The 24903-nt window shown below is 38.0% G+C and overlaps 1 protein-coding gene across 1 annotated transcript in view; it reads right to left on the bottom strand.

Moving 5' to 3' along the window:
- Positions 1 to 24903, bottom strand: part of slc9a1a (solute carrier family 9 member A1a) — a 32567-nt gene that overhangs the window by 6238 nt on the left and 1426 nt on the right. Inside the window, exons 2-11 of the mRNA XM_033981089.2 lie at positions 11024 to 11496; positions 10502 to 10752; positions 7964 to 8184; positions 7340 to 7542; positions 5746 to 5835; positions 3232 to 3302; positions 2368 to 2538; positions 2094 to 2211; positions 1506 to 1592; positions 1279 to 1360 (exon numbers count right to left, since the gene is read on the bottom strand). Of these exons, the coding sequence (XP_033836980.1) occupies positions 1279 to 1360; positions 1506 to 1592; positions 2094 to 2211; positions 2368 to 2538; positions 3232 to 3302; positions 5746 to 5835; positions 7340 to 7542; positions 7964 to 8184; positions 10502 to 10752; positions 11024 to 11496 (1767 nt within the window). The remainder of the gene's footprint in view (positions 1 to 1278; positions 1361 to 1505; positions 1593 to 2093; positions 2212 to 2367; positions 2539 to 3231; positions 3303 to 5745; positions 5836 to 7339; positions 7543 to 7963; positions 8185 to 10501; positions 10753 to 11023; positions 11497 to 24903) is intronic.

Below are 24903 nucleotides of genomic sequence, written 5' to 3'. Positions count from 1 at the left end.
CCAGCACTTAACCCCTTACTGTCTTACAAGCGCATAATCTTGTGGCAATTTTGTCTCCCCAGATCTTATGGCACGAGATCTTGTCCCATCCCTCTTACTGACGTAAAAAGTTTTACAATGAAATGATCGTGAAACATTTGAATTTTTAGAGCACTTTCAGTTTGAACTCATCCCAAACCAAATTTTTATTATTGGTTAAAATAAAAAAGACAAAGAGTCTGGCTGCAGACCTTTGTCCACATGACCCTATGCCACACGTTCCACCAAGATGCACCTCTACTGACATGTATTTTACATTACTTTTCTCTGTAGAAACCAATCAAAGTTTGTTTTGTAAAGCTTTGTAAAGCTAAGTAAGCATAGACATACAAATCATATTTGAATCACCAAACATATTTCTAATCTGAAATCAACAATCTCCATACTGTCTCTAGTCTGGTCTGCTTGTGTAGAGTAATTAGCAGTTTAAAACATGTTTTCAGAAAACATAACACATATATTTTACTGTCGACATGTGCAATGCAATGAATACAGTATATCAGATGTAGTTTGTCTGAATGTGTTGCCATAGGCCCCTTGTAAGGAAAAGGGTTGGGGCTATTCTTTTATGTAAATGTCTGCAGTCAGGAAATCACCAACACGCTCTTTTGGCTTTGTTTAAAAATAGAGAAGGTGAATCAAGTGAGGGGCATCGAGGTGGAGCCTGCAGGGTTGGGTCATCTAGGCAGAGGTCTTCAGCCAGATGCCTCCCAAACACAGTCAAGAAACTATTTTTACTCGTTGACTGTTATGTAAAATGTAGGTAAACTAGAGTTGGCTTGGATTAGAGTGTGAAAATGCTACGTTTCACTGTATATGAAAAAAACAAAAAACAAACCTTTTAGTTGCCATTCACAAACTAACTGAATATAAATCCTTAAAATCAAGTCTTTCCACAAGTCTGATAATAATCATATTGATGGATGTTAGCATACTCAAGGGTGCACCATGCATGTTAGAGGTTTTTTGTGGATACCATGACGCATCTGCTCTGCACTCTGCACCTACCTGATACCATATTGCATTCTGTCTGCTGCTGAGGTTTGAAATCAGTATCTCTGCCTAAAACCAAAACCACAAACTGCTTTACAGAAAATCTACATTAGGAAACAGAGAATGGACTGAAAGGTTATATCTGAGTTTTTCTGGGGCTCTTAAAATGCAGACTTTAAATAACTATAACTAGTCAATAAATGTTGTGCCTTGTCTTTTAATTCAAGCAAAGATGGGCGTAGTTACCTGAGGCCAGTCTGGCTCTACACATGGTTGGGGAATCGGGAGGAGCGGCGGGGACAGTTAGATAGTTGTTCATCTCCTTTATCTGGAAACAACAGAAAATTGCAGAAATATAACATTTAAGCAAATAAAAATAAGAGACCTGAATGCAGAAAAAGTATATTTCAAACAAAAAAAAATCCAAATATCTGTCGATTCCTAATTTCAGTTTTATTTAGTAATATCCAAACCTTTTTCTCCATCACATTCTTTTTCCTGAGAATAACACCATCTTCAAAAGGATCAGCCACCAGAGTGTGTCGGTTGTACGAGTGGAGCTGGAAAACACAAAAATAAGTTTTATAAAATCTCACAACCATCCCATTATTAAAACTTAGAAACTGTGTACAATAGCCAATTTTAATATAACCTTTTTTAAAGAACAGTCAAGCATTGAAGAGGGATAATGTGGCAGTTGTGTTTGCCACTACAAGGCCTTACTGCTACTTGATATTGATTCACACTCCAGACACGTTAACAAACAATCAATACTATATACTAAGACCTTTAGCTTCATTATTATTATGGCAGAGATAAAACATATGTAGCGATAGAACTATGAACACAGTGGACGCATCTAAATATATCTTAGTTAAAGCAGCACTGTGTAAGATTCATGGTGGATCTGGCTGAGCACCCCACCTGCATGGTTCAAGGTCTATGGAGAGACCCTCAAAGCAAAGGTGCATGTTTTTCAAAGTTTGTTAGTACAATAAAAACATCTAATGAAAGAAATCTTTGAACTATTACACAGTGAGGCTATAACACAACTGTTTTACCCTCTGTCGTGTCCTCTGAAGGTTGGTTCGTAGGATGTTCCTGATCTCCTCCTCTTTTCCTTTAGACAGCTGGCCCAGCATCCTCTCTTGGGGTACAGCTTTCTTGGGCTGTATGTTCCTGGAAAGTATGTGCAACCATGTTTCAATACAAAGATATGCAGAATATATGGAAAAAAAACTTCCACAAAGTGACAGGAAAGGATGGCGAAAAAGTCCATATAATAAAGAACTGGCAGCTGTCCATAGAGTAGCATATAAAAAGTTGATCACTTACTGCATGGACACAGTAGAGGGTATAGCGGGCATCTTGGCTCCTCCTTTCTCCACCAACTCAATGGCCTGTTTCATCTCCATCTTGTGATAAAAAGCTATAAGCTGTGGCTCCTCACAGCGGTCTCCTGCGATCAGGCACCTCTTCACATACTTTTTATTGAAGCGGTTCAGTCTGGAAAAGAGCATAAAAACAGCACAGTTTATTCACAATGCTCTTTACATTTAGGCTTCAATTCCTACAAGGAGCAGTCCTTTTCTTTTTAGGGTTCAAGATGGATCTGTTGTTACAAAATCATGGGTTCATATAATCCCCCAGCACCCAGCTAGTCAGAGGAGCCATCCAGTTGTCCTGCTTGCATTTACAGTGACAGAGAGTCTAATTGGCTTTAGAATATACATCTGTATTGTGCAGTAACAGATATGATGCATCTCAAGGGGCTGTTCAAAATTTTACAAATAAATGGGACCATTTAATTATTATCAAGGTTTGAATCACTATTCTATTTACCATTAGCAATTTTTTTAACTAGAGTGCCAAAAAATGTGCTGGTGGATCAGTACAGTGTCTAAATCTGAGAACAAATGTAAAATATTTCTCAATCTCAGGTAGTGCTGTACTTGTGTTACCAAAAAATTCTTGGTCAGACTGAAAAATACCTGCCCCAGAGTTGGATCTTACAACACAGTCTCCAAACTGTGGCCCTAGTCATAATAGTTCATCCAGTGTGAAAACATGTCAAAAGGGGGCTGGTACTAAATAAAGCATCACGAAAAGCAAAAGGTTCCTACAGTGTGAAAACCCTTAGAAATACTAGTACCATTTTATTTCAAACACATGAGTTCTTAAACAGTTGACTATTCTTACTTGTCCTTCCAGTGGTGATGTCCGTAGTGGCCACAGATGTCCTCAATTCCGGTCAGGAGGTGGTCCAGGAACTGTGGGTAGAATGTAGTACAATAAAAGTGTTACTCATACAATGTGAAAGATAGAAATAATGTTTTTGTTGCTGTATCAGGCATTACTCAACTGAACCTGTATCCCTCTGTGCCCCCACTGCTGCTACAATTTCTCACAGTTACATCTTTCCTACATCATTACTTGCAGCAGCGGGATGGGTTTTTGCAGAGGAAAATTGCAGAGAGCCCTGCGTGATGGATGGCCCAGTGTTTAGTGTGTTCCCTGGTTGTCGGAGCAGCTTGCCTCTGTTCTGATGCATTACGTCCTCAGAAGTGTTCAGCTGGTGCCAGGTCGCTCAGCTGTCCTCGCTAATCTTTAACATGACAACTGCCTGTTTCCATGACAACTCACAGAAGCATTTTTACCACTGGTTTGTGAGGGCTGATTGAGTTGCATACAAGAAAAAGAAAAAAAAGCAGCTGGGGATTTGGCAATGTCTGACATGTCATTGTTAGGACATGTTTAAAAAACAAGACCGGGCCAATCTGCAGAAAGGGAGCTGCAAGATACAAAACCTTTAAGACTTCATTTGTCAGGTTTCTACAGACTTTTGAGGGCTCCAGCATAAGTAACAGTACAACTAGGATTGTCAAAAGTATCGAAAATCAGGCACTAATCGATACTAAAACTAGTCCATTTATTTTCTTCCGCTTATTTGGGGCAGGGTCGTAAGGGCTGCAGTCTAAGCAGGGACTCTCAGACCTCCCTCACCCCAGAAACTTCCTCCAGCTCCTTCAATAGATCCCCAAGGTGTTCCCAGGCCAGCTGAGAGACATAGTCCCTACAACGTGTCCCTGGTCTTTCCCCTAGGGCCACCTCCCACTGGGACATGCCAAGAACACCTCCCTAGGGAGGCGCCCAGGAAGCATCCGCAACAGATGCCCGAGCCACGTCAGCTGGCTTCTCTCGACGTCGAGGAGCAGATACTAGCTAGTATATTTACTCACATTCACAGGACGGAAATTAATCTTTCCTGAAATGTTTTAGAATTATCTTAAGCTGTATCAGAACAAGTATAAGACCACATAGACCAGTATACACCCATGGACCACTATGGAACCTACCTGGACCAGTGAGGGATTACACAGATATATATATGATGTGATATGTTGAAAATGACATCCTATTGTCCATTGTATTTTTATTATCATCTTGGTATCAAAATCAGTGTTGAGTATCGAGTCTATTCCTTAGTATTGAAATAGAGTAGAGAGACTAAGTACAACTATTAACAGGTTTCAGATGTGTGTTTATAGGCACCATTTTGAGTACTTTTGTACTATTCTATTAGAAAGAACATTTTTACTTGCTATGATAAAAGTGCACATTTTTCATAACTCTAAAACTCATGTATAGTATTTTTAACAGTCTCCCTCTAAAATGAATATAGTGAATTGCTTTAGTGATCACAAAGTTGAAGCTGAATACAAACTCACATCCTTCCAAATACAGCACATTATATGTTTTACTTCCACTACTTTTTACTAGAATTTCACTAAAGCCAACACAAAAATGACATCTACTTCTGTGTTTACTGTTACCTACAACAGTGAACAATAGCATTTGCCTCAGACTATAACCACATTTCAGAGCAATGATAAAGTGAACCAAGGCCAGCTTCCATTGTCTGTTCTGTGACAGACTCTTATTTGAAGTTTTGAAAATGAAGGCAGTGTACTCTCCTGAGTCTGAAGTACTGGTGACTCATCACAAAGCCCTGAAGAGCTGTGGGCGGCTGCATGCGCTGTACTCTTACTATGAGAAAGGTAATACCAGTCTGAGAGCTGTCTGTCACTGTTTCTTGTGTGGGTTTTTTGATTGCAATAGAAAAGTGAGCTGGAATTAAAATGCATGTAGTTTAAAGACGACATGCAGTTCCAGCACATGGCCAGTAGGTGGGAGCAACCTTCATGTTTTCATACCTTGCTTCAGCAGCGATAGATATTTTTCCCAAATCCTGCAGCCCTTGTATGGCTAGTGTTTACTAATTACAATTTTTCAGACAAGCATTGTGATTAAATTATTTATGTTTGTGATTAAATTATTTATGTTTAAATAATAGGGTTCTGTTCAAAGTTCACTTTTTAAACGCATCCAGATGAAATGACAAAAAGACTGAAATATGATCTGACAAACTAATACAAGAATCATATTTCAAAACATGTTTGCACAGATCTTAACTACAGGGTTAGCAGTTTTTATACAGAATAAGACAGGATAAGTTGTTGTTTGTGGAGGAAATTGTGATAAAAAAATTGCAGCCTTTGCAAGTTGTGTCCATTCAACATGCAATTTAGATTTGATTTTGATTAATGTTGCATCATACTTAGTGGATTAGTGCAAAATACATGTTAAATTAAACTGATTTGTGAATACTGGAAAGGATGACACTAGAATACTGTATAGTCTTTACAACCGTACCTGTGTGTGGATCTCCTCATTGATGGAACGCTTGGCCTCTTGTTTCTTTTTCACTGCCAGTAGCTCCACCAGAGGTTTGATGGTCATGCCCTGTGAGGAAACAAACACATAATTGTAAATACATTCTGCATATTGTTTTGCAAAGAGAACTGCTTTGAATAAACTTATTACAGCCCATTACAGAATCCTATTACTGTGTTTTTCATTCATCTAACAGCCCACCCTGAAAATGCAGCCAAGAGGTTGTGTTGCTTATCTGAACAGATTAGCCTTATCACTTAAATTACCCAATAAAGAAATAACTCGCTGGGCCAACTTGACTAGAAGGAAATGGCTACAAAGATATAGAAGTCTTTGATCGAGTCTATTTTAGTTAGAGCAATAATGATAACATACTTTGGTTGTAAATACTTTTTCATATTGTAGATGTGGGGGGGAAAGTTTAAAGGAACTGTAAGTAGTCTGTGCTTTTACAGTTAAAAAAAAGGTACTGCAATCACAATTAAACCTAAGTTGCCAATGCCTTAACCTGCACATTGACCTTATTCTGCCTGGCCACTTTTGCCTCTACATGCTACTAAACTGCACTTTCTTTGTGGTGGCAATTCCGGTTAAGTGGGAATCTCATTCAATTTGATGGAGAATTTGTGCAATGTTCAAGTGCACAAACAAGTCAACAATTCACTTATTCTCTGGGAGGCTTTAAAAAGGCTCTGTATAGAACTTATTTGTTCTCAAAATAGTCAGCCCCGTGCAAAATAATACAACCCAAATGACAATGCGGCGCCCATGGTAACGTCTGGAATAAGGTGAATACAGGACAGGGACAAGTTTTCCTCATTCTCAGTTTATGAACAGCATATACTGCACTGATTAATGATTTACTGCAGGTGCTGGGGTTTAGGTAGTGACGATTCAGATCAAAGAGCCCTTTTAGTTTTAAACCTGCTGGATTTCAGTGTTGAAGAGACTAATGTGAGACTCATTCTGCTTTCTTATTGGATAATCAACTATAGAACCAAAAAAAATTATGTCCACTGTTTTTGTAAGTAAGAATAACCAGTATTACAATTGTTATCAGTAATAGATGTATTTGATTCAAACATGTCTATCTCATATCTGGGGACAGTCTTGTTTATGGAATCTAAAATCAAAACCTCACATACACTTTACTTTATTTGTATTCTTTTGACTGTATACAAATCACTGCTTTCCCCCCAGTGGAAAGGACCTTGAACTTTTTGCCCTGCTATCTCAGCATCGGATGCCCTGGCACTGTCTCCTGCATAATGAATAAAACATTGCGATCCAGCCTCAGAGTAGACATTTGGATTTAATTTGGGAGGTAGCCAATCGGTTTCCCCTCCATATCTTCCAGAAGTTTACCTCGAACAGTTTCTAATGGATGAATGCAATGGAAAGGAACAATAATATTCTATTTTTTTCAATGCGTCATATTATTTGATGTGACAAACACAATGGTCTCCTTGGTAACTGCCGGCCTGCTTGTTTTTCCTCCTGGGACAAACACCGACTGAGATTATGCTTTGGATCATCTAATTAACTATACACAGATAAATTATGTGGGATATACCTGAACAAACACAGTGAAGAAAATAACTGTGATGATGGCAGTGAGGAACATGTCTTTCTTGGGAAAATGCACTTCGTCGAGCAGGAAACCCAGAGAGAAGGCAATAGCCCCCCGCAGGCCACCGTAGGCGATAATGAACTGATCCTTGGTAGTCAGTTTTACAATGCGGAACTTGTTGATGATGTAGGTCAGACCAACCACACCTGAAAAAGAATATAGATTAGATAAGAGTGTCTTCATCAGTAGGCCTTAACTTTAATATCATGGCCATAATACCATAGTAGTAGTATAATTACAGTAAAAAAAAAAAAAAAACATGGTAAATACTCATGTTGTACTTATGGCTTATAGGAATTATGGCTCATTATAGATACAGATTCATTACTGAAGCGGTTTATTTTTTATTTATTTTTTATTCCACCTTATGTTACTTAAAGATATTGTATATATAAAATATTTTTGGGGGGATAATCCTGCTTTAGAATAATTGTGTCAATGGTATAAATCTGCTTCAATATTATCATTTATCAACAATATTTTCCTCAGCAATATATAGCACTTCAAAATTTGTTATTGTGACAGGCCTAGCTAAATAATCATTAAAAAACCTAAAAAAAAACTGACCCATGACCCTTGCAACCAGACAGAGGATGACAGTGGCGGTGACAAAGACCCAGTTCCAGGAGTGGTGTTTGCCATCCACTGTCGCGACTCCCAGGAAGATGAAGATGAGGGTCTCACTGACGCTGCTCCACATCTTCAGGAAATACTTGATCGTTGTGTGGGACTTGTGCGATATGTTGGCCTCCACATAGGGTTTCATGACAGCGCCACATGCAATCAATCTGTGGAGAGAAGACAAAAGTAAACATTAACTAGGCAGAAAGTCTTTGGTATTCAGTAGGTTTACAAGTCAATAGAGCACTGCAATCTAAATATTAAAAATGACTAGTTCTTTCTATCCATAGAGCTTGATTTTCATGGGTTTCAGAAGAATGACAAATAAGGATTGTTTTCATAGTATGTAGCAAATTAAAACAAAGTACTACAGTGTATCTTTTGTATGACGCCTTCCACATTGTCCACACTGTCCCCTACTTAGAGCATTTGCCTATTTATCTGTTTTACAAGGTAATAAAACCATTACTCAGGTAGCAATCAAATGTCTGATAAAAACAAAAAGAGACAGAAATAAAACAGAAATGCTGTGCTGTATCATCTTTCAAAATTTTAAAATAATAAAGAATTTCTGATGGGATTTGGCCTTAACCATGCCCTGCTTTTTTTAAATATTAAACTAGACACTGGACAGTTTATCTTTGTGTTTGGTTTTTCCTGGAAATCAAATGTAAATTGACATAACAGACTTTTATGTGTATTGAATATAAAAGCTATAATAGGTTGGGTCGAGTTTCAACATCCACAGTGTTAAATCTCGACTAACCGTGACCAAAGTCATTGTAATCATATTTTGAATTAATAGGCATGCATCAGACAATACATTTTTATAACAAAGACAGTGGCATTATCAAATCAAAATGTCAAAAAAAAATGTCATGAATAATATACTGGTACTTGATTTGTAAATATTCCCTATCTAGAAGGCTTCTGTCACCACATTTCAACCTTTATATGGACTAGTTACTTAATAATCACTTGCTGAAACCCTATTACTTCATATCCCTACTGTCTGGAAAAGGAAAAGATAAAACTCCAAAGTAACTTGATAAATGCCCTAACATTTTCCCAGAATGACTTGAGAGAGCTTTTAGTCCTTGACGCTGCTACGCGCTTTGACACTGAGAATATCACCTCTGCCAGGCCCATGTTCTATAAGTCACCGTGCCTTCAGCCCAGAGTGGATTGATACATATGGGAAGGACTCATGGGAGATGGCAACTGAGACACGACTGGGCTGGGTGTAAATGCGTGATGGATATGATGAGTTATATAATAGCACAGGTCTCATGATGTATGTCTGTGCTCTGTTTGCCAAGGAGGAATAGGTGACTGCGGTGTCAATGCAATGTCAAGGCTGTATATATAGACAGGCACTCAATCACCGACTATAGACATTGTGCACTGTCAAAGGGAGTTATGCAAAATGAATGACCTTTGCCTGTATGCCGTATAAAGGGTGCATCCCACAACTGAAACTACTGCACATCAACAAGTTGCTGTGTACAGTTTTGTATCATGTCTTTGGATGACATAGGCTTGTGGGCTGAGCATTGCACAGAATCTTACAGCTAACCGTAAGGAGGGTTTGAATAAGGCCCAGAAGAAATGGCTAAAATACTCAAGCACGCATGGGTGAGGGAACTTTATAACATGGTAGAAAGCAAAAAAGATGTTAAGGTTCCAGCCTTTCTGGACATGTTTCAAATGTGTAATGTGAACACTCCTGAACAAAACATAGTAAAAGCTGAAGTTAAATCTATCAACTGGACTATGGATCAGACCTGGACAACTGAGGGATTACACAGACATCTTGAACAAAACAAAAGTGCAGATCTAATTTCAATACTCAGGAAAAATGTTTAGGTATTATAAAAATGACAATGAGAGGTCCTTATCCATTATTCCACTTAAAAACAGTAATTGGGATTGAAATATAGTAAGTAGTGTCACGATACAAATTTTTCAAACACAATACTAAAATTTCAAGCTCTATTTTGATACTAAAAATACTGTAATTTTCTAAATAAAATATTTTCTATAACCTACTTTTGACACTCCTGATAAGTAAGTACAGTAGAATGATTAACAAACCAAGTCATGTGATCTGTTCTGAGGAAGTAGGTATTTAACTCTATCTAGTTCCTAGTTTTCACATGTTAGTAGCTTTAAAACCAAATGTACTGGTACTCATTTATTCGTGGTTCTCAGGTTCTAAAACGTGATGTTATGTTATACTCCCAGATGGGGGGCAAGAGATTTTTCCTATTGATTACACATAATTTTCCTACGAAATATCCAAAAGGTAAAAGCACAAACCAGGCATAAACCATAAACTATTACAACATAAATCTGCATCTGTATTAAATCTTACTGAGCTATAGAATGTGGTTCTGATGTCATCCAAAACCCACCGATAAAAAAGTTGGGTAGTACAACTTTAAACATAATTTTCAGACATAATTGCATCTGGTGGGGACTTACGCCATGATGCCTGACAGGTGGAACATCTCAGCGGACAGGTATGCCATGTAGCTGTACACAAACACAAACAGCGGCTCGATGACTCTCATGTGGGAAGTGAAGCGTGAGGTGAAGGCAGCCAGCAGACCGTAGATGGCTCCAACCAGAACTCCACCCAGCGCCACCACCAAAAAGGACATGATACCCAAGAAGCCATCGAGTACTGTCACAGTGCCAGCCCCTGCGTACTCCTCAAAAAGATGGTACAGCACCTGGGAACAAGAGACAGAAGATAGAAGGTAAAAGTAAGGATATTTTAATACTACTTCAAAATTATTTATTTGCAGTTAAGACAGCTCCAAAATGTACACTTATTTCAGTACGATTGTGGCTGAACACTGATAACTGAATGTGTTTACATACAGACAAAGGAAGAAGACATATTTTGATCAACTACTGTATTACTGTCAAAGATATTTTAATAAACTCTCCCTCCCTAACAGTCACAGTCAAACGAGTAATCTGTTTGTTCCAGTCACTTACCACAGTGACAGCATCATTGAGCAGCGACTCCCCAAACACCAGAATGTGCAAGAGTTCGTTAATGTGAATCTCCTCAAAAACTGCCAGCACTGCCACCGGGTCCACCGCCGATATTATGGACCCAAACAGCAAACAAGGAAGCAGCTCTAATTGGTGAAGTTCTAACGGATAACCCGGGTTGATTTGACACACAGCAAAAAGCAGGCCCCCGATGAAAAAGGCGTTCCACAGAGTTCCGACCACAGCGAACATCAGGATCGTTCCCAGGTTTTCCATGAAGGGGCGGATGGGTAGAAAGTAGCCGGCGTCAAGGATGATGGGAGGTAGCAGGCAGAGGAAGAAGACCTCCGCGTTCATGACCGGCGGTACCTCTTCTCCAGCCAGTCTGATGAGGCCCCCCACCAGCAGGCCCACCACGATCAAGAGGCAGCTCTCTGGGACGATGTTGGACACGCGCGGGATCAAATGGAAGCCTGGAAGGGACAAAACAACAATTCAATAAGGGCTGATAAACCTTTTTGATATTTTAAGAGTTCTGAATATGGGCAAATGGAATATGAACACTACAATCACCACTGATAGAAGGCATTTCTGCAAATGTCTTAAAATTTATATAATGTATTTGAGTGTTTCAAATTAAGACTGCCCAAAAAAAAAAAAAAAAAAGTAAGTGCATTTTTTTCTGGCAAGACTTTTGCCATTGATGTTTACAGTGCACATTTTAAAACACATCCAGGACCATTAACATTTGAAAAAGGATTTAAATTTGAACTGCTAAACTAATACAAGAACTCCATACATTTAAAATTTTGCAATCATTTTAATACAGTTGTAATTAATTGTTTTGCCCTGTGTCAATCTATATACCATTTCAGTGTGAACTTAAATTGAACTTGTTGCTGCGTTATTCATTTTGTTCATTATCTTGAGTTTGATTCCCTAAAACATATCTTAAAAATGACAAGAATGTTGTGAGAGAGAGAGTCATCTGCAGGTCAAAGCCCCCGAAATACAAGCAATAAGTAATATATGATTCACGATGATAAGTATTATAGTTTGGGAAATTTGTTTTTTTGTCAAATATATATATCATGAAAAAACTAAAAATACCAAAACAAAAGCACCTTGTAGCCATCTTTACTACAAGAGCGTGACATACCACACATCTATGAGCACTGAGCCGTACTATTGACATTACTCTAACACCACTTCAAATTCTGTATCAGACATGGCCCTTTATAAAAACAATTGGTCAAATTTTAGATATTTATTTTCCTTCTTCAAGGCACTCAAAGCGTTTTACATAATGGAGGCACTCATACATAAGTGTACACAGACACTGGGGGTGGGTTAAGTGTCTTGCCTAGGGGCACAACAACATCATTAATCTGTGGGAGCTGGAATTGTACGGCCAACCTGTGGGTCAGTGGATCAGACTGCTCAACCAATGATGTTTATGTCGAGAGCGGGATTCGAACCACCAACCTTCAGATCGGTGGACAAACACTATCAACTGAGCTACAGTCAATTAAACAACTTAGAACAATGAACATGTACATTGAACAGAATTTGTTTAGAGACTGTTTCCTGGTTTTAATTTCAGTGCAGGCTGGGTCATGTCCTTACATACCTTTCCACGCATTACACTAGTTGCTTCATAAAGTACTACCCTAAGCTACACAGCACTGACACACTTTTAGTGGTGATGTGACCCTGCAAATGCTGTGGTTTTGTGACTATCTAAAGGAAAAAATGGAAATAAGATGCAAAACACTTAATGTGGAATTACCCAGTGTGCCCCCTTCAAATCTGTCAGGCAGGAAAATTCTTTGAAATTTGAATAACAAAAGTAATACTAAGAAGTTAACACAAATTTAAGAACACATTTTAACACAATCCATAGAACTCTATGGATATACTGGATAATACATTTCAACATGTTTCAGAGGACAAAGTTGTTGTTTCCATGTGAAAATGTATGTTTCAGAGCGCAAACTGACCAAGAAAACAAGAAATTGCCAAAAACAAAATCATAAAATATAACTCAACCAACATATTTACATCCGACAAAAAAAAATGTATATAAAAATGATAATTATTGAGCACTCCGAAATGTTATTCTGTCATAATATAGTAATTATTTGCCAAATTCCTTTAAATTTTATTTGATAGCTTAATTTATTTCAGTGACACTTACTGCCTTAACAACCAAAGACAATTTCAGTGTCATAGTACTAGCAGGAAGTATTCAAGTCTGCTCCAAGGAATCCTACTGTCTTTGCAAGCAGTGACGCCTGACAACATAGACATTCTATTCAGTCTGAAATGTTGACTCTAAAAGAGTAACAAAGCCATATGGTTTCAACAAAGCTTCCACAAATGCCATGTCTAAGCTGCCACATAGTTTTACAAGATACCAGACAGAGGCATGGATTATAGTGAGGTTATATTCTAACTCAGAGCTTTGAAATATACTCACACCACAGATGCCACTAAATGAAATGTCCAAAGATGAAAAGAGTGCAACAATGAATGATTGAGTGGTAGAAAACAAGTCTAAAATAACAATTTCATAGAAATGACAGCTAGAAGATATTGTAGTGCAATGGCCCTCATTCACAAAACTTCCATACAGTGAAAATGGTAAGTATATTTGGTGTATGACATAAACGAGGCGTTTTGCAGGATTTAACAAAATTGATGTGCGGTCTCTATGATTTGTACAGCAGGTCTGGAGGTGGCGTACCATGTACACCCATTTCAAACAAGAAGCAACAGGAAAACAACTTTTAACTGTACGAAACATATAGCCTGTTAAAATAAAGAACACAACACTGCATGTACAAAAAAATCCTATTTACTAGGGATGGTTTGATGTTAATTTACCACACAGAGACATGGGCAGCTTAAAGTCACAGTATGTAACATTTGAGCCAAACCATACACTACAAAGCATGTGAGGAGGGTCGTCTGCTGCTTGTTTCCATGAAAATGTTTTTCCTTTGGCTATAATTTTCCATTATATGACATAAAACGGATGTATCTCAATGGAGAATCCTACTAATTATGGTTTTAATGATCAATTTCCACACAATCATGCAGATGATGCACAACCTCCAGAAAGTCGCATACTGTATCTTTAAATATATTGGCTCAATATGGCAAAATTTTAACATTATGTGAAAAAAAATCTGCACAATTCATACACAGAGTAGTTCAAAGTGCAATTCAAAATTAAAAAAGAGTAATATTCACTTTTTAAAACTTAACTTAAACTTTCTAACATTGCAGATATTGCTGCTTTTAAAATTCTAACTATTAAATGCATCCAAAACTATAAAACCTACTGTAGCCAGACTGGTGCCAGTGATGTGCTCATTAAATATCTTACATTTCATGGCAGTGGTTCTCAAACTGTGGTAAACCGGCTTCTTCTGGTGGTCTTTGGTTATTCACATTTTTGCCTTCTTTTTATTAGGCCTTCAGTCATGGTTAAATTTGTAATATAAACCTGGTTTCACCCTATTACTAACGAAAATGAGACCTACTAACACAGAAAAGTTATAGTAACTGCCTCTATTTACTGTACACCTCTAATGGACTGGGAAATGTCATTGTCACTGTCACAGCTGATGACACAGCACATCAACAACCACTCAAACGCCATATAATCCGACCCAGGTATGGCTACATGCTCATGGGGGCTAAACAATCCCATATGGGTGGAGGAAGTGGTTTGGTTTAGCAGGAGATAAGGAGATAAACAGCTACTGTTGTGTAACTGACTTGGTATAGTAAGTAGAAAGGGAAAGGCCATCTTTATAGACATGTCATTTCTTAGAACAAGGCACCAGACAGGACCACAAGGGCTAAACTCGCTCATCTGCAACATATGGTAAAGGGGCAGCAGGTTGTGTAGGGTTACATGGAGGTTCAGGTTTGCCAGCGCTTGTATAATTACCCAATACACATGGGAGGGTAAGGGACAATGGAGGTTAAAAGTTGGACGGTGTCATAGTACCAGTATGTTGTAATGTGATGTTGCTAGTCAAGGATACATTGAAAATAATTGTACACAACTAGAACGGTAGTAGGCTTACAGTAGGTTCTTTTACACAGTAGTAAAATCTTCCCAAATGTGGTTCTTTGGAGTTAGCTAGTCAGGCCTTTGTTCCAAAATTTGATTCAAACAATTGGACTTCCTAGTATGGGGATAAATGCTTCATCAATTGAGGGTAGGAATGCGACGATATACAATAGCATCATTAATCAGGTTCAAAAAGGTCAACAATTAATGTTTTGTGGCATTTTTTTAAATAATTGTGATCATTGCACATGATTATAAAGGCCTTTACGGCACCATACTGCCTCATGTTTGCAGTTTCAAGACGATGTTTAGATGTTAGTTCTGGTGTTTGATCTGGTGGGGGCCCTCTATCATAGCAATGAAACTTGTTACCTTCTGTGCCTAGTCTGAATTGGGGATGGTTCTTCACTACCATTTATATCCTCCAAATATCCATCGTATGTAACATACCATGTGAAATAAACTATTGAATGTAGTTTGTGTTAGTTTGGATTTGTATGAATAATGGTACGCGTTTGTGTTGACTTTGCTCTCACTGAATAGCATTTTGCACAGCTGATGGCTGTGATGCAGCATATCCTTTATCATATTCTTTTCTGGTTTCTGATTTCTCAGGTTGATTCATGTGTTGTTGTTTTTTTAGAATCAAGCGTTATATAATTGACACATCTATTATTAATTTGTTGTTAATTTCATTTGCAGCACAAAAAAAAACCAAAAAACAATAAAGGTGATCACTCAGATACCTGCAAACTGTATGGTAATGGATGTTTTAGTGACTTTTTTAAAAACTGTAAACCTTGGTTTAATAATTATCGTGATAATATCGTTAACTGCGATTTAGGACTACAGATGGAAAGTAGCATTTTGCTAAATCTGGTGCAGCCATCTTTTGAATGTATCTGCACAATGTCCTTCAAATAAATAAATAGATTATGAGTTTAAATTTTAATACTGTCCCATCCCTAATTGAGACTTTCATATAAACCACCATGTTTTTGCTAAAAAAAAAAAGTGTATATAAGATTATAAATTGTGAGGTAGACATGTTCAAATCAAATATAGCTTTTACTGATAACAATTCTAATGATAATTTTTTCCTAATTCCAAAAACATGGGACATGATGATCCATTTATTTGTTATAATTTGGTATTTTGGTTCTCCTGCACCTGCAGGTAATCATTAATCAGTGTTAGTGCAGTCTCTGAGTGAGCAGTCTCAGGCTCAGTTGTAACTGTAAGACCTTTTTTAAATCAATAAGAGCGTAGGCTACATACAGTCCCTTTAACAATACAGATATGGCAATCAATGACAGTTATATTTTGAAACCAAAGTCTATTAAGTTGTTAACAGAAATACATTTAATAGTGGACAAACAAGCTCACACTGCAAACAAAATACTATTCTGCAATCTTCAAGGCAAGTGCAAGCCCGGCTGACAGTGAATTTTAATTAAACTTAATAGGAACATGACTTTGTAAAAGGTTAGAGACGCTCTTTGGGAATAGTGAGGGAACATTTGTCCAAACAGGTGTGTGATGGTCATAATAAGCAACGGAACGACATTACAATGCATCAAAGTTCATATGTCTTTTTGAACGCAGCTCATGCAATACACAAGAGCCTTCAACAGAAATTCACTATAAATTACCGAATGATTTTCTTTTCAATATACTACGGGTAAACAGATATGCCCACTGCTTCATGGCGGCGGCCGGGATAACTAAATAATCTTGTCAAAACTGGCTGGAAAACGACATAAGAATTCCTGTGAGAAATCTTCAGGAGGCTTATGTTGGAGGAGGATGTGATCACAGCTGGTGCAGACTGTTCCGCACACGCATGAAGAACACCCAATCTGTTTACCCGGCCGCTGGAAAATGAAAAGCAAGTAGGTGTGGGATAATTAAGATGTGGCGCTACTCAGATGAAATTTAGGGCGTAGGATTGGTGATTGCATTAGTGGACTTGCATTTACACAACAATTTGATAACACAACTGTAACTTTGGCTCCTTGAAAAAAGACTTTCTCTGTCAATGATTTTCTCAGGGACTTGAGTTTCTTATCAGTTTAATAGTCGGGAAAATAGAAAAGAACAAAACAGGTACACAAAAGCTGCAAATCTGAAATGCCGACTATGAAGTAATTTGGCAACCACTTCAATCAAAGTCCTCATTTTATAGACACTAAAGCAGGGTTGTAAAAAGTAAAAATAGGAAATCAGATACAAATTAATATTAAAACTAGTATCAAAACTATATATCTTAAAAATATGTTACGGTGACAGGCCGACTGATACGGAAACTAAATTTGACCTTTTCTGAATAGTTTTAGAATGGTCTTGAGTTTTATAAGAACTATTGCGTCATAAAGTACATAAATTTGAGTTGGAAGAGCATTTTAAAAATCATTGTGGTATTGAAATTGGTATCGAATATTGAATCTATTCCTTAGTATCGAATTTGAGTTTGAATTTTTTAGTATCATGACACTACTCTAAACACATGTGTTATGCTCTACAATGCAGATAAAAAAGGTGGGTGAACTGCAGGTGTGTGTTTTATTTTTAACTCCAGCTCTAAATACATCACTGTTGCTGACCAATTTTGCCAATATTTTATGCAAAATCGTCAAAAAGGATGTGTAACTTTATATTTTTCATTTAACTTATTAAACCACAAACAAGGAAGTATGTATTTAAATCCATCTATCTCTAGCTCTCACAAACTCTTTGGTACATTAAAAACAAAATTTCCACATCGACAAGACACAGGAAAGAGAAAGACCCACACACATTCACTTCGATTAGGACCATTGCTATAGTGATTAACCATTTACAACAAAATGATATCTTAACTGTGAAAAGTCTTCACGATGTTGCATATAACAGAAATATGAACAGCATGTAATCAAAATGGTTTGTCTGAAAAATAACAGCATGAAGCATTGTCTGCATTGTTCTTTTTATCAACACATGCCTTTTACCGTTTGCCTTATTACTAAGCAACAGAGAAATGCTTCTCAGGTACAATTATCACATTTAAAAATGAATCGCTAAATGAATCTTGAGGCCTGCAGAGCCTTGTGAAACCAGTAAGGAGTATTATTATTATTACGGCATGCTTCCTGTGGTTAAATAGCTCCTCCAATCTGCATCGAGTCATAAAAAACTGTCAGGGCACTGTTCTCCAACTGTCATTCACCCCTCAAACCAACATCCAGAAATAGGACTGGCGTTTGATGGAGGATTAAATGGGCACATGGAGGGTGGCAGGCAAGTGAACACCGAGGAGGGGCTGGGAGTTAAGCAGTCATTCTCACACAAAAGCTTTACCGACAGCTACATCAATAAACTTAAGGTTTTATGGTTTCTAGATAATCTTTATTTGGTAACCTTTATTTATCCAGGTAGGCAGATTGAGAACCAATTCACATTTACAACAACAACCTCATCAAAATTAGCAAAATTACTGAAGCCTGCTTAAATGCAAAGAATAATACCAGTATGTTTTTAGTATGAGTGTGGTAGAATGAATAAAACTCGTCAGCCAGATTGAGGAAGAGGCATGAGGCTGGAGTTAAGCTATTGTGAAAGTGTTGTCCATCCTAGTCTACTGCAGTCCAGTCTCACTATGCTTTCATTGTAGGGAGTATTATACCTCTGATGACGTAGGCCAAGATAACAAGGACTGAGCTGACAGTGAGTGTCCTCGGTACAACACAGTGGTGCAATTTCACTAACAATGAGGCTACAACAGACAGAGGGTCCAGTTTGAGGACAAGCCAAAAGTTTTTGACAAGTATGGGTATAATAATGGCTATTGTGAATTTAGCACAAGTCAGGCTCTATCCATGGTTTTCAGATTATTCTTTATAAGTGATATATGAATAATAATAATAAGCATAATATTTTGTTTTGAATTGCTATGGCACCAACACTCATGGATTATGATAAACACCATTGGACACACAATGATTCACGCAATATTAACAGCTATCCTCTAGACCTAACTAATTGCTGCAGAGCCCCAATGGGAGGACATTAAAGGCATTTGTAAGACTTAGTAGAACATGACCTCATTAACATTGAGGGGTGACCAAGAGGGACAAGTAAAGAGCGCAGGACCACAGAGAAAGTGACATAAAGACATTCTAACGTCAACGTTGACCTGGGGAGGACATGCAACTGGGGCTCGGACAAAACACTCCATGCAGGTGGCCTAAAGCACTAGAGCAGCACTAAGAGGGACAGTTAACACATACTTAAAGCTGCTGAGCGTGACTCTGATTATGGCTTCCAAGGCCCATCAGCTGAAGAGGAGAACGAGAACATAGAAGTGGAACAGTGAGCGTAAAACAAACAAGACAAAAGTGGCTTCAATAAATATACAGTGACAGTGTATTCAATCTGGCATCTAACCAGCTACTTTTTAAACAGACGGTGTATTTTAATTCTATGGGGTATTACCTGCTAACACATAACATGTACAACCATTCAACGTGCATCCCACTGATAAAATGATTAGTAGAAAGCTAAAAAAAAAAAAAATCTATTTTGCATAACACCCCTTTTTAAGATGACGTCTTTCAGAACCACAAAAGCCCATGTGTTCATGTGTTGTGTCAGGAGTACATCATGGGACTTTCTTAAATTGCTAAAGTTCATGAGGAAACTTTTGCAAAAGAGCTCTCAAATAGACAGATTTTAAAATAGTTCAAAATAGCATTTGCAAGAAATCTTAAGTAAGAAAACAGCTACCTTACGTAACCTAAATCTATTTAATAGTCGTTAGGGGTTAGGGTTAGAATTAGGAAGGACCATTTTCCATCTATGCTAGAAACTTTTAAGTGGGGCTAGACAATTTGGAAAAAATATCTAACTGTGATTATTCTGACAAGCATTGCGATTGCATTTAGATTTGCGATTTACGTTTTAATAGGATTCTGTTCAAAGTTCAAATTTTAAAGCGTGTCCAGAAGAAATGACAAAAAGGCTGAAATATGAACTGACACACTATATACAAGAATCACATTACAGAACAGAACTTTGGACAGATCTAAACTACAGGGTTATATTCAGAATAAGGCAGGATATTTTGTTGTTTGTGGAGGAAATGATGGTACTTAGAAAAGTGCAGCCTTTGCGATTTGATTGCAGAGGTATTTTTAATCTCTATAAGTAATGTAAAATGTAAACTGTTTATTTGACCTGATGAGCTAGAACATAAAAAAGCCATCATCAGCTTAGAAAAAGTGCAGTTTGTTGACAGGGACACACAATGGAGTCTAAATAAAAACAGTGTATTTCCGGCTGCTCTAATTAATTATCCCGGCTAGTCCATAGTGGCAGTTTGTCAATAGATGCTCAGGGTCCTCCTCTCAGCCTCTCCTGAGACTCTTCTCGAAGCAAGGTTACTGAAAACACTCCACAGCACATTCAGCTATGGGGGAGGGTGCTAATGACAGAAATGAATATCTCTGTATTGTTTTGGAGTTTCCCAATATCGTTAACAACAAAAAATGAGATCAAATGTGCCCATAACAGTCTTGGTTGAGATTTAAAGGTGCACCGTGTAATTTTTAAGGCGAGGGTCCACCACCTGCTTTTCTCCACGGAGATATTAGCATTTTGCCTGGAACGTTTCACGGTATGGCATTAAATGTGTCTATTGGCGTATTGTTTTATTGCTCAAAGATACTTGCATTTATTTTGAGAGTGGGTTTGCCTCTCCACAGATCTGACATGTAACTATACAACTGTTGGCGTCACGAGTTTGCCTCCATTTATACAGGTTTAATGCCATACACTGGTACTTTCAAGGCAAAGGAACAGGTTAGATAGTAGAAATGTGTAAATATACTCTAATAGACAGTAGCTCAGTTGGTAGAGCATTTATTTAGTGATCTGAAGGTTGTTGGTTCAAATCCCGCTCTCGACATAAACATCATTGGTGGTTGTGTCCTTGGGCAAGACACTTAACCCACCTCACTCCCAGTGTTTGTGTACACTGGTATATGAATGTGTGAGTAGTTCCTTAATGTAAAAGAACTTTGAGTAACTTGAAGGTGGAAAAACGCTACATAAAAACGTGACCATTTACCAATAGATCTAATTTTATATATCATCTCCCCAATCCACTCGGGCTGGGAACCTTTCATTTTTTTGGTACCGGTACGTAACAATACTTTTTGGTACACATTTCTGTATTAATTAAAATCTAGAAAGACAAACTGAACAGTAAATGTGCACCGTGCATTGTCGTGTCGTTACTATCTTAACACTTTTACTATATCTTAGTGACATCTTTTAACCTAGACCTTCTCAGCACCCACTGGCACTTGTTACACATTATCATTTCTAAAGCCTTGAACTGTGTCCCGTTGCTAAGTGACTAATTGTTCACCGGTAGCTGCCAAATACGGTCGACCGAGCAAAGTCAAAGCAGAAAAACGTCTTATCAACCCCGTCTAAAAGGAGCTATTCATATGGACCCATTTAATCTCAAATGTAGATGCTTTAAACTGGTTGACTTTCCAGCACCGCGTACGCCGACAAAAGAGCCCTGCCAAAGCGTGTGCTGCGTGAAAGAGAAGCTGTTGTGAGTCATGGTTTGATTGTGACGCACACTATTATGTTCCCCCATGTGGCCTGCCGTGCAAGACCCATGTTGATTTATTATCAATTATTAATATTGGGAGACTGCTGCCCGCCATATTTAGTGTCAAGTGTCATCTCTGCTTAACATTTGAGTTTCTATGATAAGCTTTCAAAGGCGCACTATGTAAAACTTTTCAGGTGGGGGGTCGGCCATCTGCTCCTCACCGCGGAGATGTAATTCTGTGCCTCGAATGTTCCACAGTATGGCATTCAAGGGCCTGTACCTGACTTTTCCCCATGCATTTGAGCAAAATTTGTCTCGCCTCAGTCCAGATATATTGTAAAAGCAGCTCTTGAGGTTAAAATATGTCCATTGTGTCTAATGAATTAACATCTGCTTATCCCCATGAACGTAGATAAGTTTAATACCATACTGTGGAACATTTTGGACAAAGGAGCAACATCTTAAAAGAAACATTGAGGCGATGGACCTTTCAACAAAACATTACATATTTAATTTGAGTTTAGTCATTTCAAAACTTGTAATGAGTGAAAAAAAAAACAACAACTGACAAACTGTAATAAAAACAAACGGCTTATTCAGCAAAACACCGCTCTGACCTCTGAAAGTTGTGAAAAGCACTTACAAACCCATCGCAGTGAATAATTAAGATGCTCTGAAATCATTAGGGAAGTGAGGTATAAATTTGGACCACTGCATAGCTTTTACAATGTACTAGTTTGTTTTTTCAGATTTTTAAGGCAGTAAAAAGTACAGTGGTAAATCAGGTACAGCGCCTTTAGGTGTCTCCAGCCTTTTCAGTTTTGATAAGCAGAGCAAACACGACGCAGCGAGGGTGAGGTTTCAATGAACAAAGACTAACTGTTAATGTGACATGTGGACTTATGACCTATGGACTTGATTAATGTATTAAACATGTGGTTGTGGTAGCCAAAGGGATAACCACATACACATGGCTTGGTAACAGGCTAAAATCTCAACTGTGGGAGGATCATTTGGAACATAAATTTACCACTATTCACAACTAAATATCCTATCTTTTGAAAAATCATATGTAATCAGAATGGAGACCAATCCATGACATGAAAAAATATGTTGCAAAACAAGTATTGCCGACAAAAGAAGTGAGTCAATCTACTAAAAATAATCAAATTGGTGCTGTTGAATGTCCTCAGGAGTAGTGAGCATTGCACCACAGCGCTCAGGGACCTATCTCCGTGATGTTGTTGCTAAGCTTGGTCAGGACAACCTTAGCAGGAGGATTTTACCTATGCTGCATGTTTTGGGTTGGCTTCCATGCCACCACATACAATACACATCATCAATTGTCAACAGCTTCACGACCATGTTATAAATTGTAGTTACTGGTCTACCAAGTTTTCATGATATCATTAACCTAGTATATACGCATTGTGACAGCTTTTCTTAACCAACAACCTCACACGCCTTGTTTAGAACCGGTCCTTTCAATTACAGAAGTAACGTGAGACTTACTAGGCCAGCCAAACACATTAGAGTATTTCTGCAGAAAAAGGGGTGTTACCACATGCAAAAGGTGTGTCCACTAATGACCTATAAATGACTATAGCATAGCAATCAGATCGTCAATAAAAGAGGTTAGTAGTACGATGGCGCTGTGTTAAAGTCCATTGAGAGTTAATTGCTGTGGGGTGTGACTTATCATTGAGTAGGTCTATCGCTAAAGATTATTTATATAGGAAGTTGATAAAGTTATCTTGCTTCTTCAAACACCATTAGGCGCACCTTGAAAGTAACGCTAAAAGGGTCACAAAAAGCTAAGAAAAAAAATGTGACAGATGGTCTACTATAATAGGTGTGGAAAAAAGCATATCTATTATTAGCATTGGTGATTTCTTGTAAGAGTTTTGTGGATTAATGGACCAACACTTTTAAGTAGTTGCTGATTTGCGAGGCCTTAATTAGAACGAGGAACAGCATGATAATGAGTGCAAATGACAAGTTAGACTACTAATTTCACCAAAACCTGGATAAGTTACAGACATTTTAGATTTTACTAAAAAGTCTGCCTAGTTGTCCCTAGTCTGAGCATATTTTGGTTAAGTTTATTATTTTACTTCCTGGTTGGATATGGACAAGGGTCATATCTAGTCTAATTTACACAGTTGGTTATTATTTGACAAATAAAAATATATGACAATATCTTCAGTTTTAATATGTTTAAACAGTCAGAAAATATTGTCTACAAATTGCATGTAAATTGTCGCTACATTTTGGATAGAATTTTGTGTATTGATGACACAGACAGGGATTCATTTATAGATCTCAGTGCTACTTCCTGCAAAAAAAACCCCAAAAACTTTCATTCTTAAACTGCTACTTGATCGAAATAAAACTATGATGAATATTTACCACGGGTACTACTTAGAAAACACTGTCATATAACTTTCCAAGACTAGTATTCATCTCATTTCAGGTACCACTCATTTAACAAGATCAAAAGTCACTATACATGCCCCTAGTTTCCACGAGATAAACAAGCCAGGTAGTGAGTAAGTCTATGCACGATTGCACATGACCAGAGCAGTGCAGAAGACAGGATGGCACATTGAATTAGCCTGTGCGTCCACGATAATCATGGGCTTAAGGTCACCACTGTCTGGAGCCGCCTATCCATCCATGCTTCGTAATACTGTACAATTACATCACGCTTTCACTCACTACCCTTCGTCCCTCCATTAGCCCGCGCTGTGTCCTTCAACGTGTCCTACCGCAGAGACAGAGAGCCAGGTGGTCTCTGCCTGCTTGCCCTCTCTAGAGACACAATACTGGGACTACAGCCCAGACATTGATGGTTCTGAATCCCCCCCTTTTTCAACCTGCTGCTGTTCACTCGGGTCATGCATGCTACAGGAAACAAACAGGCTGCCGGTAAGAGATCAAACAACCCAATGAACTATTCTGGGGTAAATACAATGCATAGAAAGAGTGATGGTTGGAGGGAAGGCATTCGTTTAGAGAAGTAAAGGGAAATGTAAGCAAGGAACTGCAAGAAAGCGAAGGGGAGGAGCTCAAAAGTAAGGAAATAGAAGTGGAAATCTACGACAGAGTGTAATCCGCATCTGAATCTTGTATTGAATAATATTGTGTAACAGTTTCTTAAGATCTGACAGTAAAATCTAACCAAATTTT

Source organism: Periophthalmus magnuspinnatus, chromosome 16 (assembly GCF_009829125.3).
Source record: "Periophthalmus magnuspinnatus isolate fPerMag1 chromosome 16, fPerMag1.2.pri, whole genome shotgun sequence".
Lineage (NCBI taxonomy): Eukaryota > Metazoa > Chordata > Actinopteri > Gobiiformes > Gobiidae > Periophthalmus > Periophthalmus magnuspinnatus.
The sequence above is the reverse complement of the archived record's forward strand: the minus strand, read 5'-3'. Positions and strand labels throughout refer to the sequence as shown.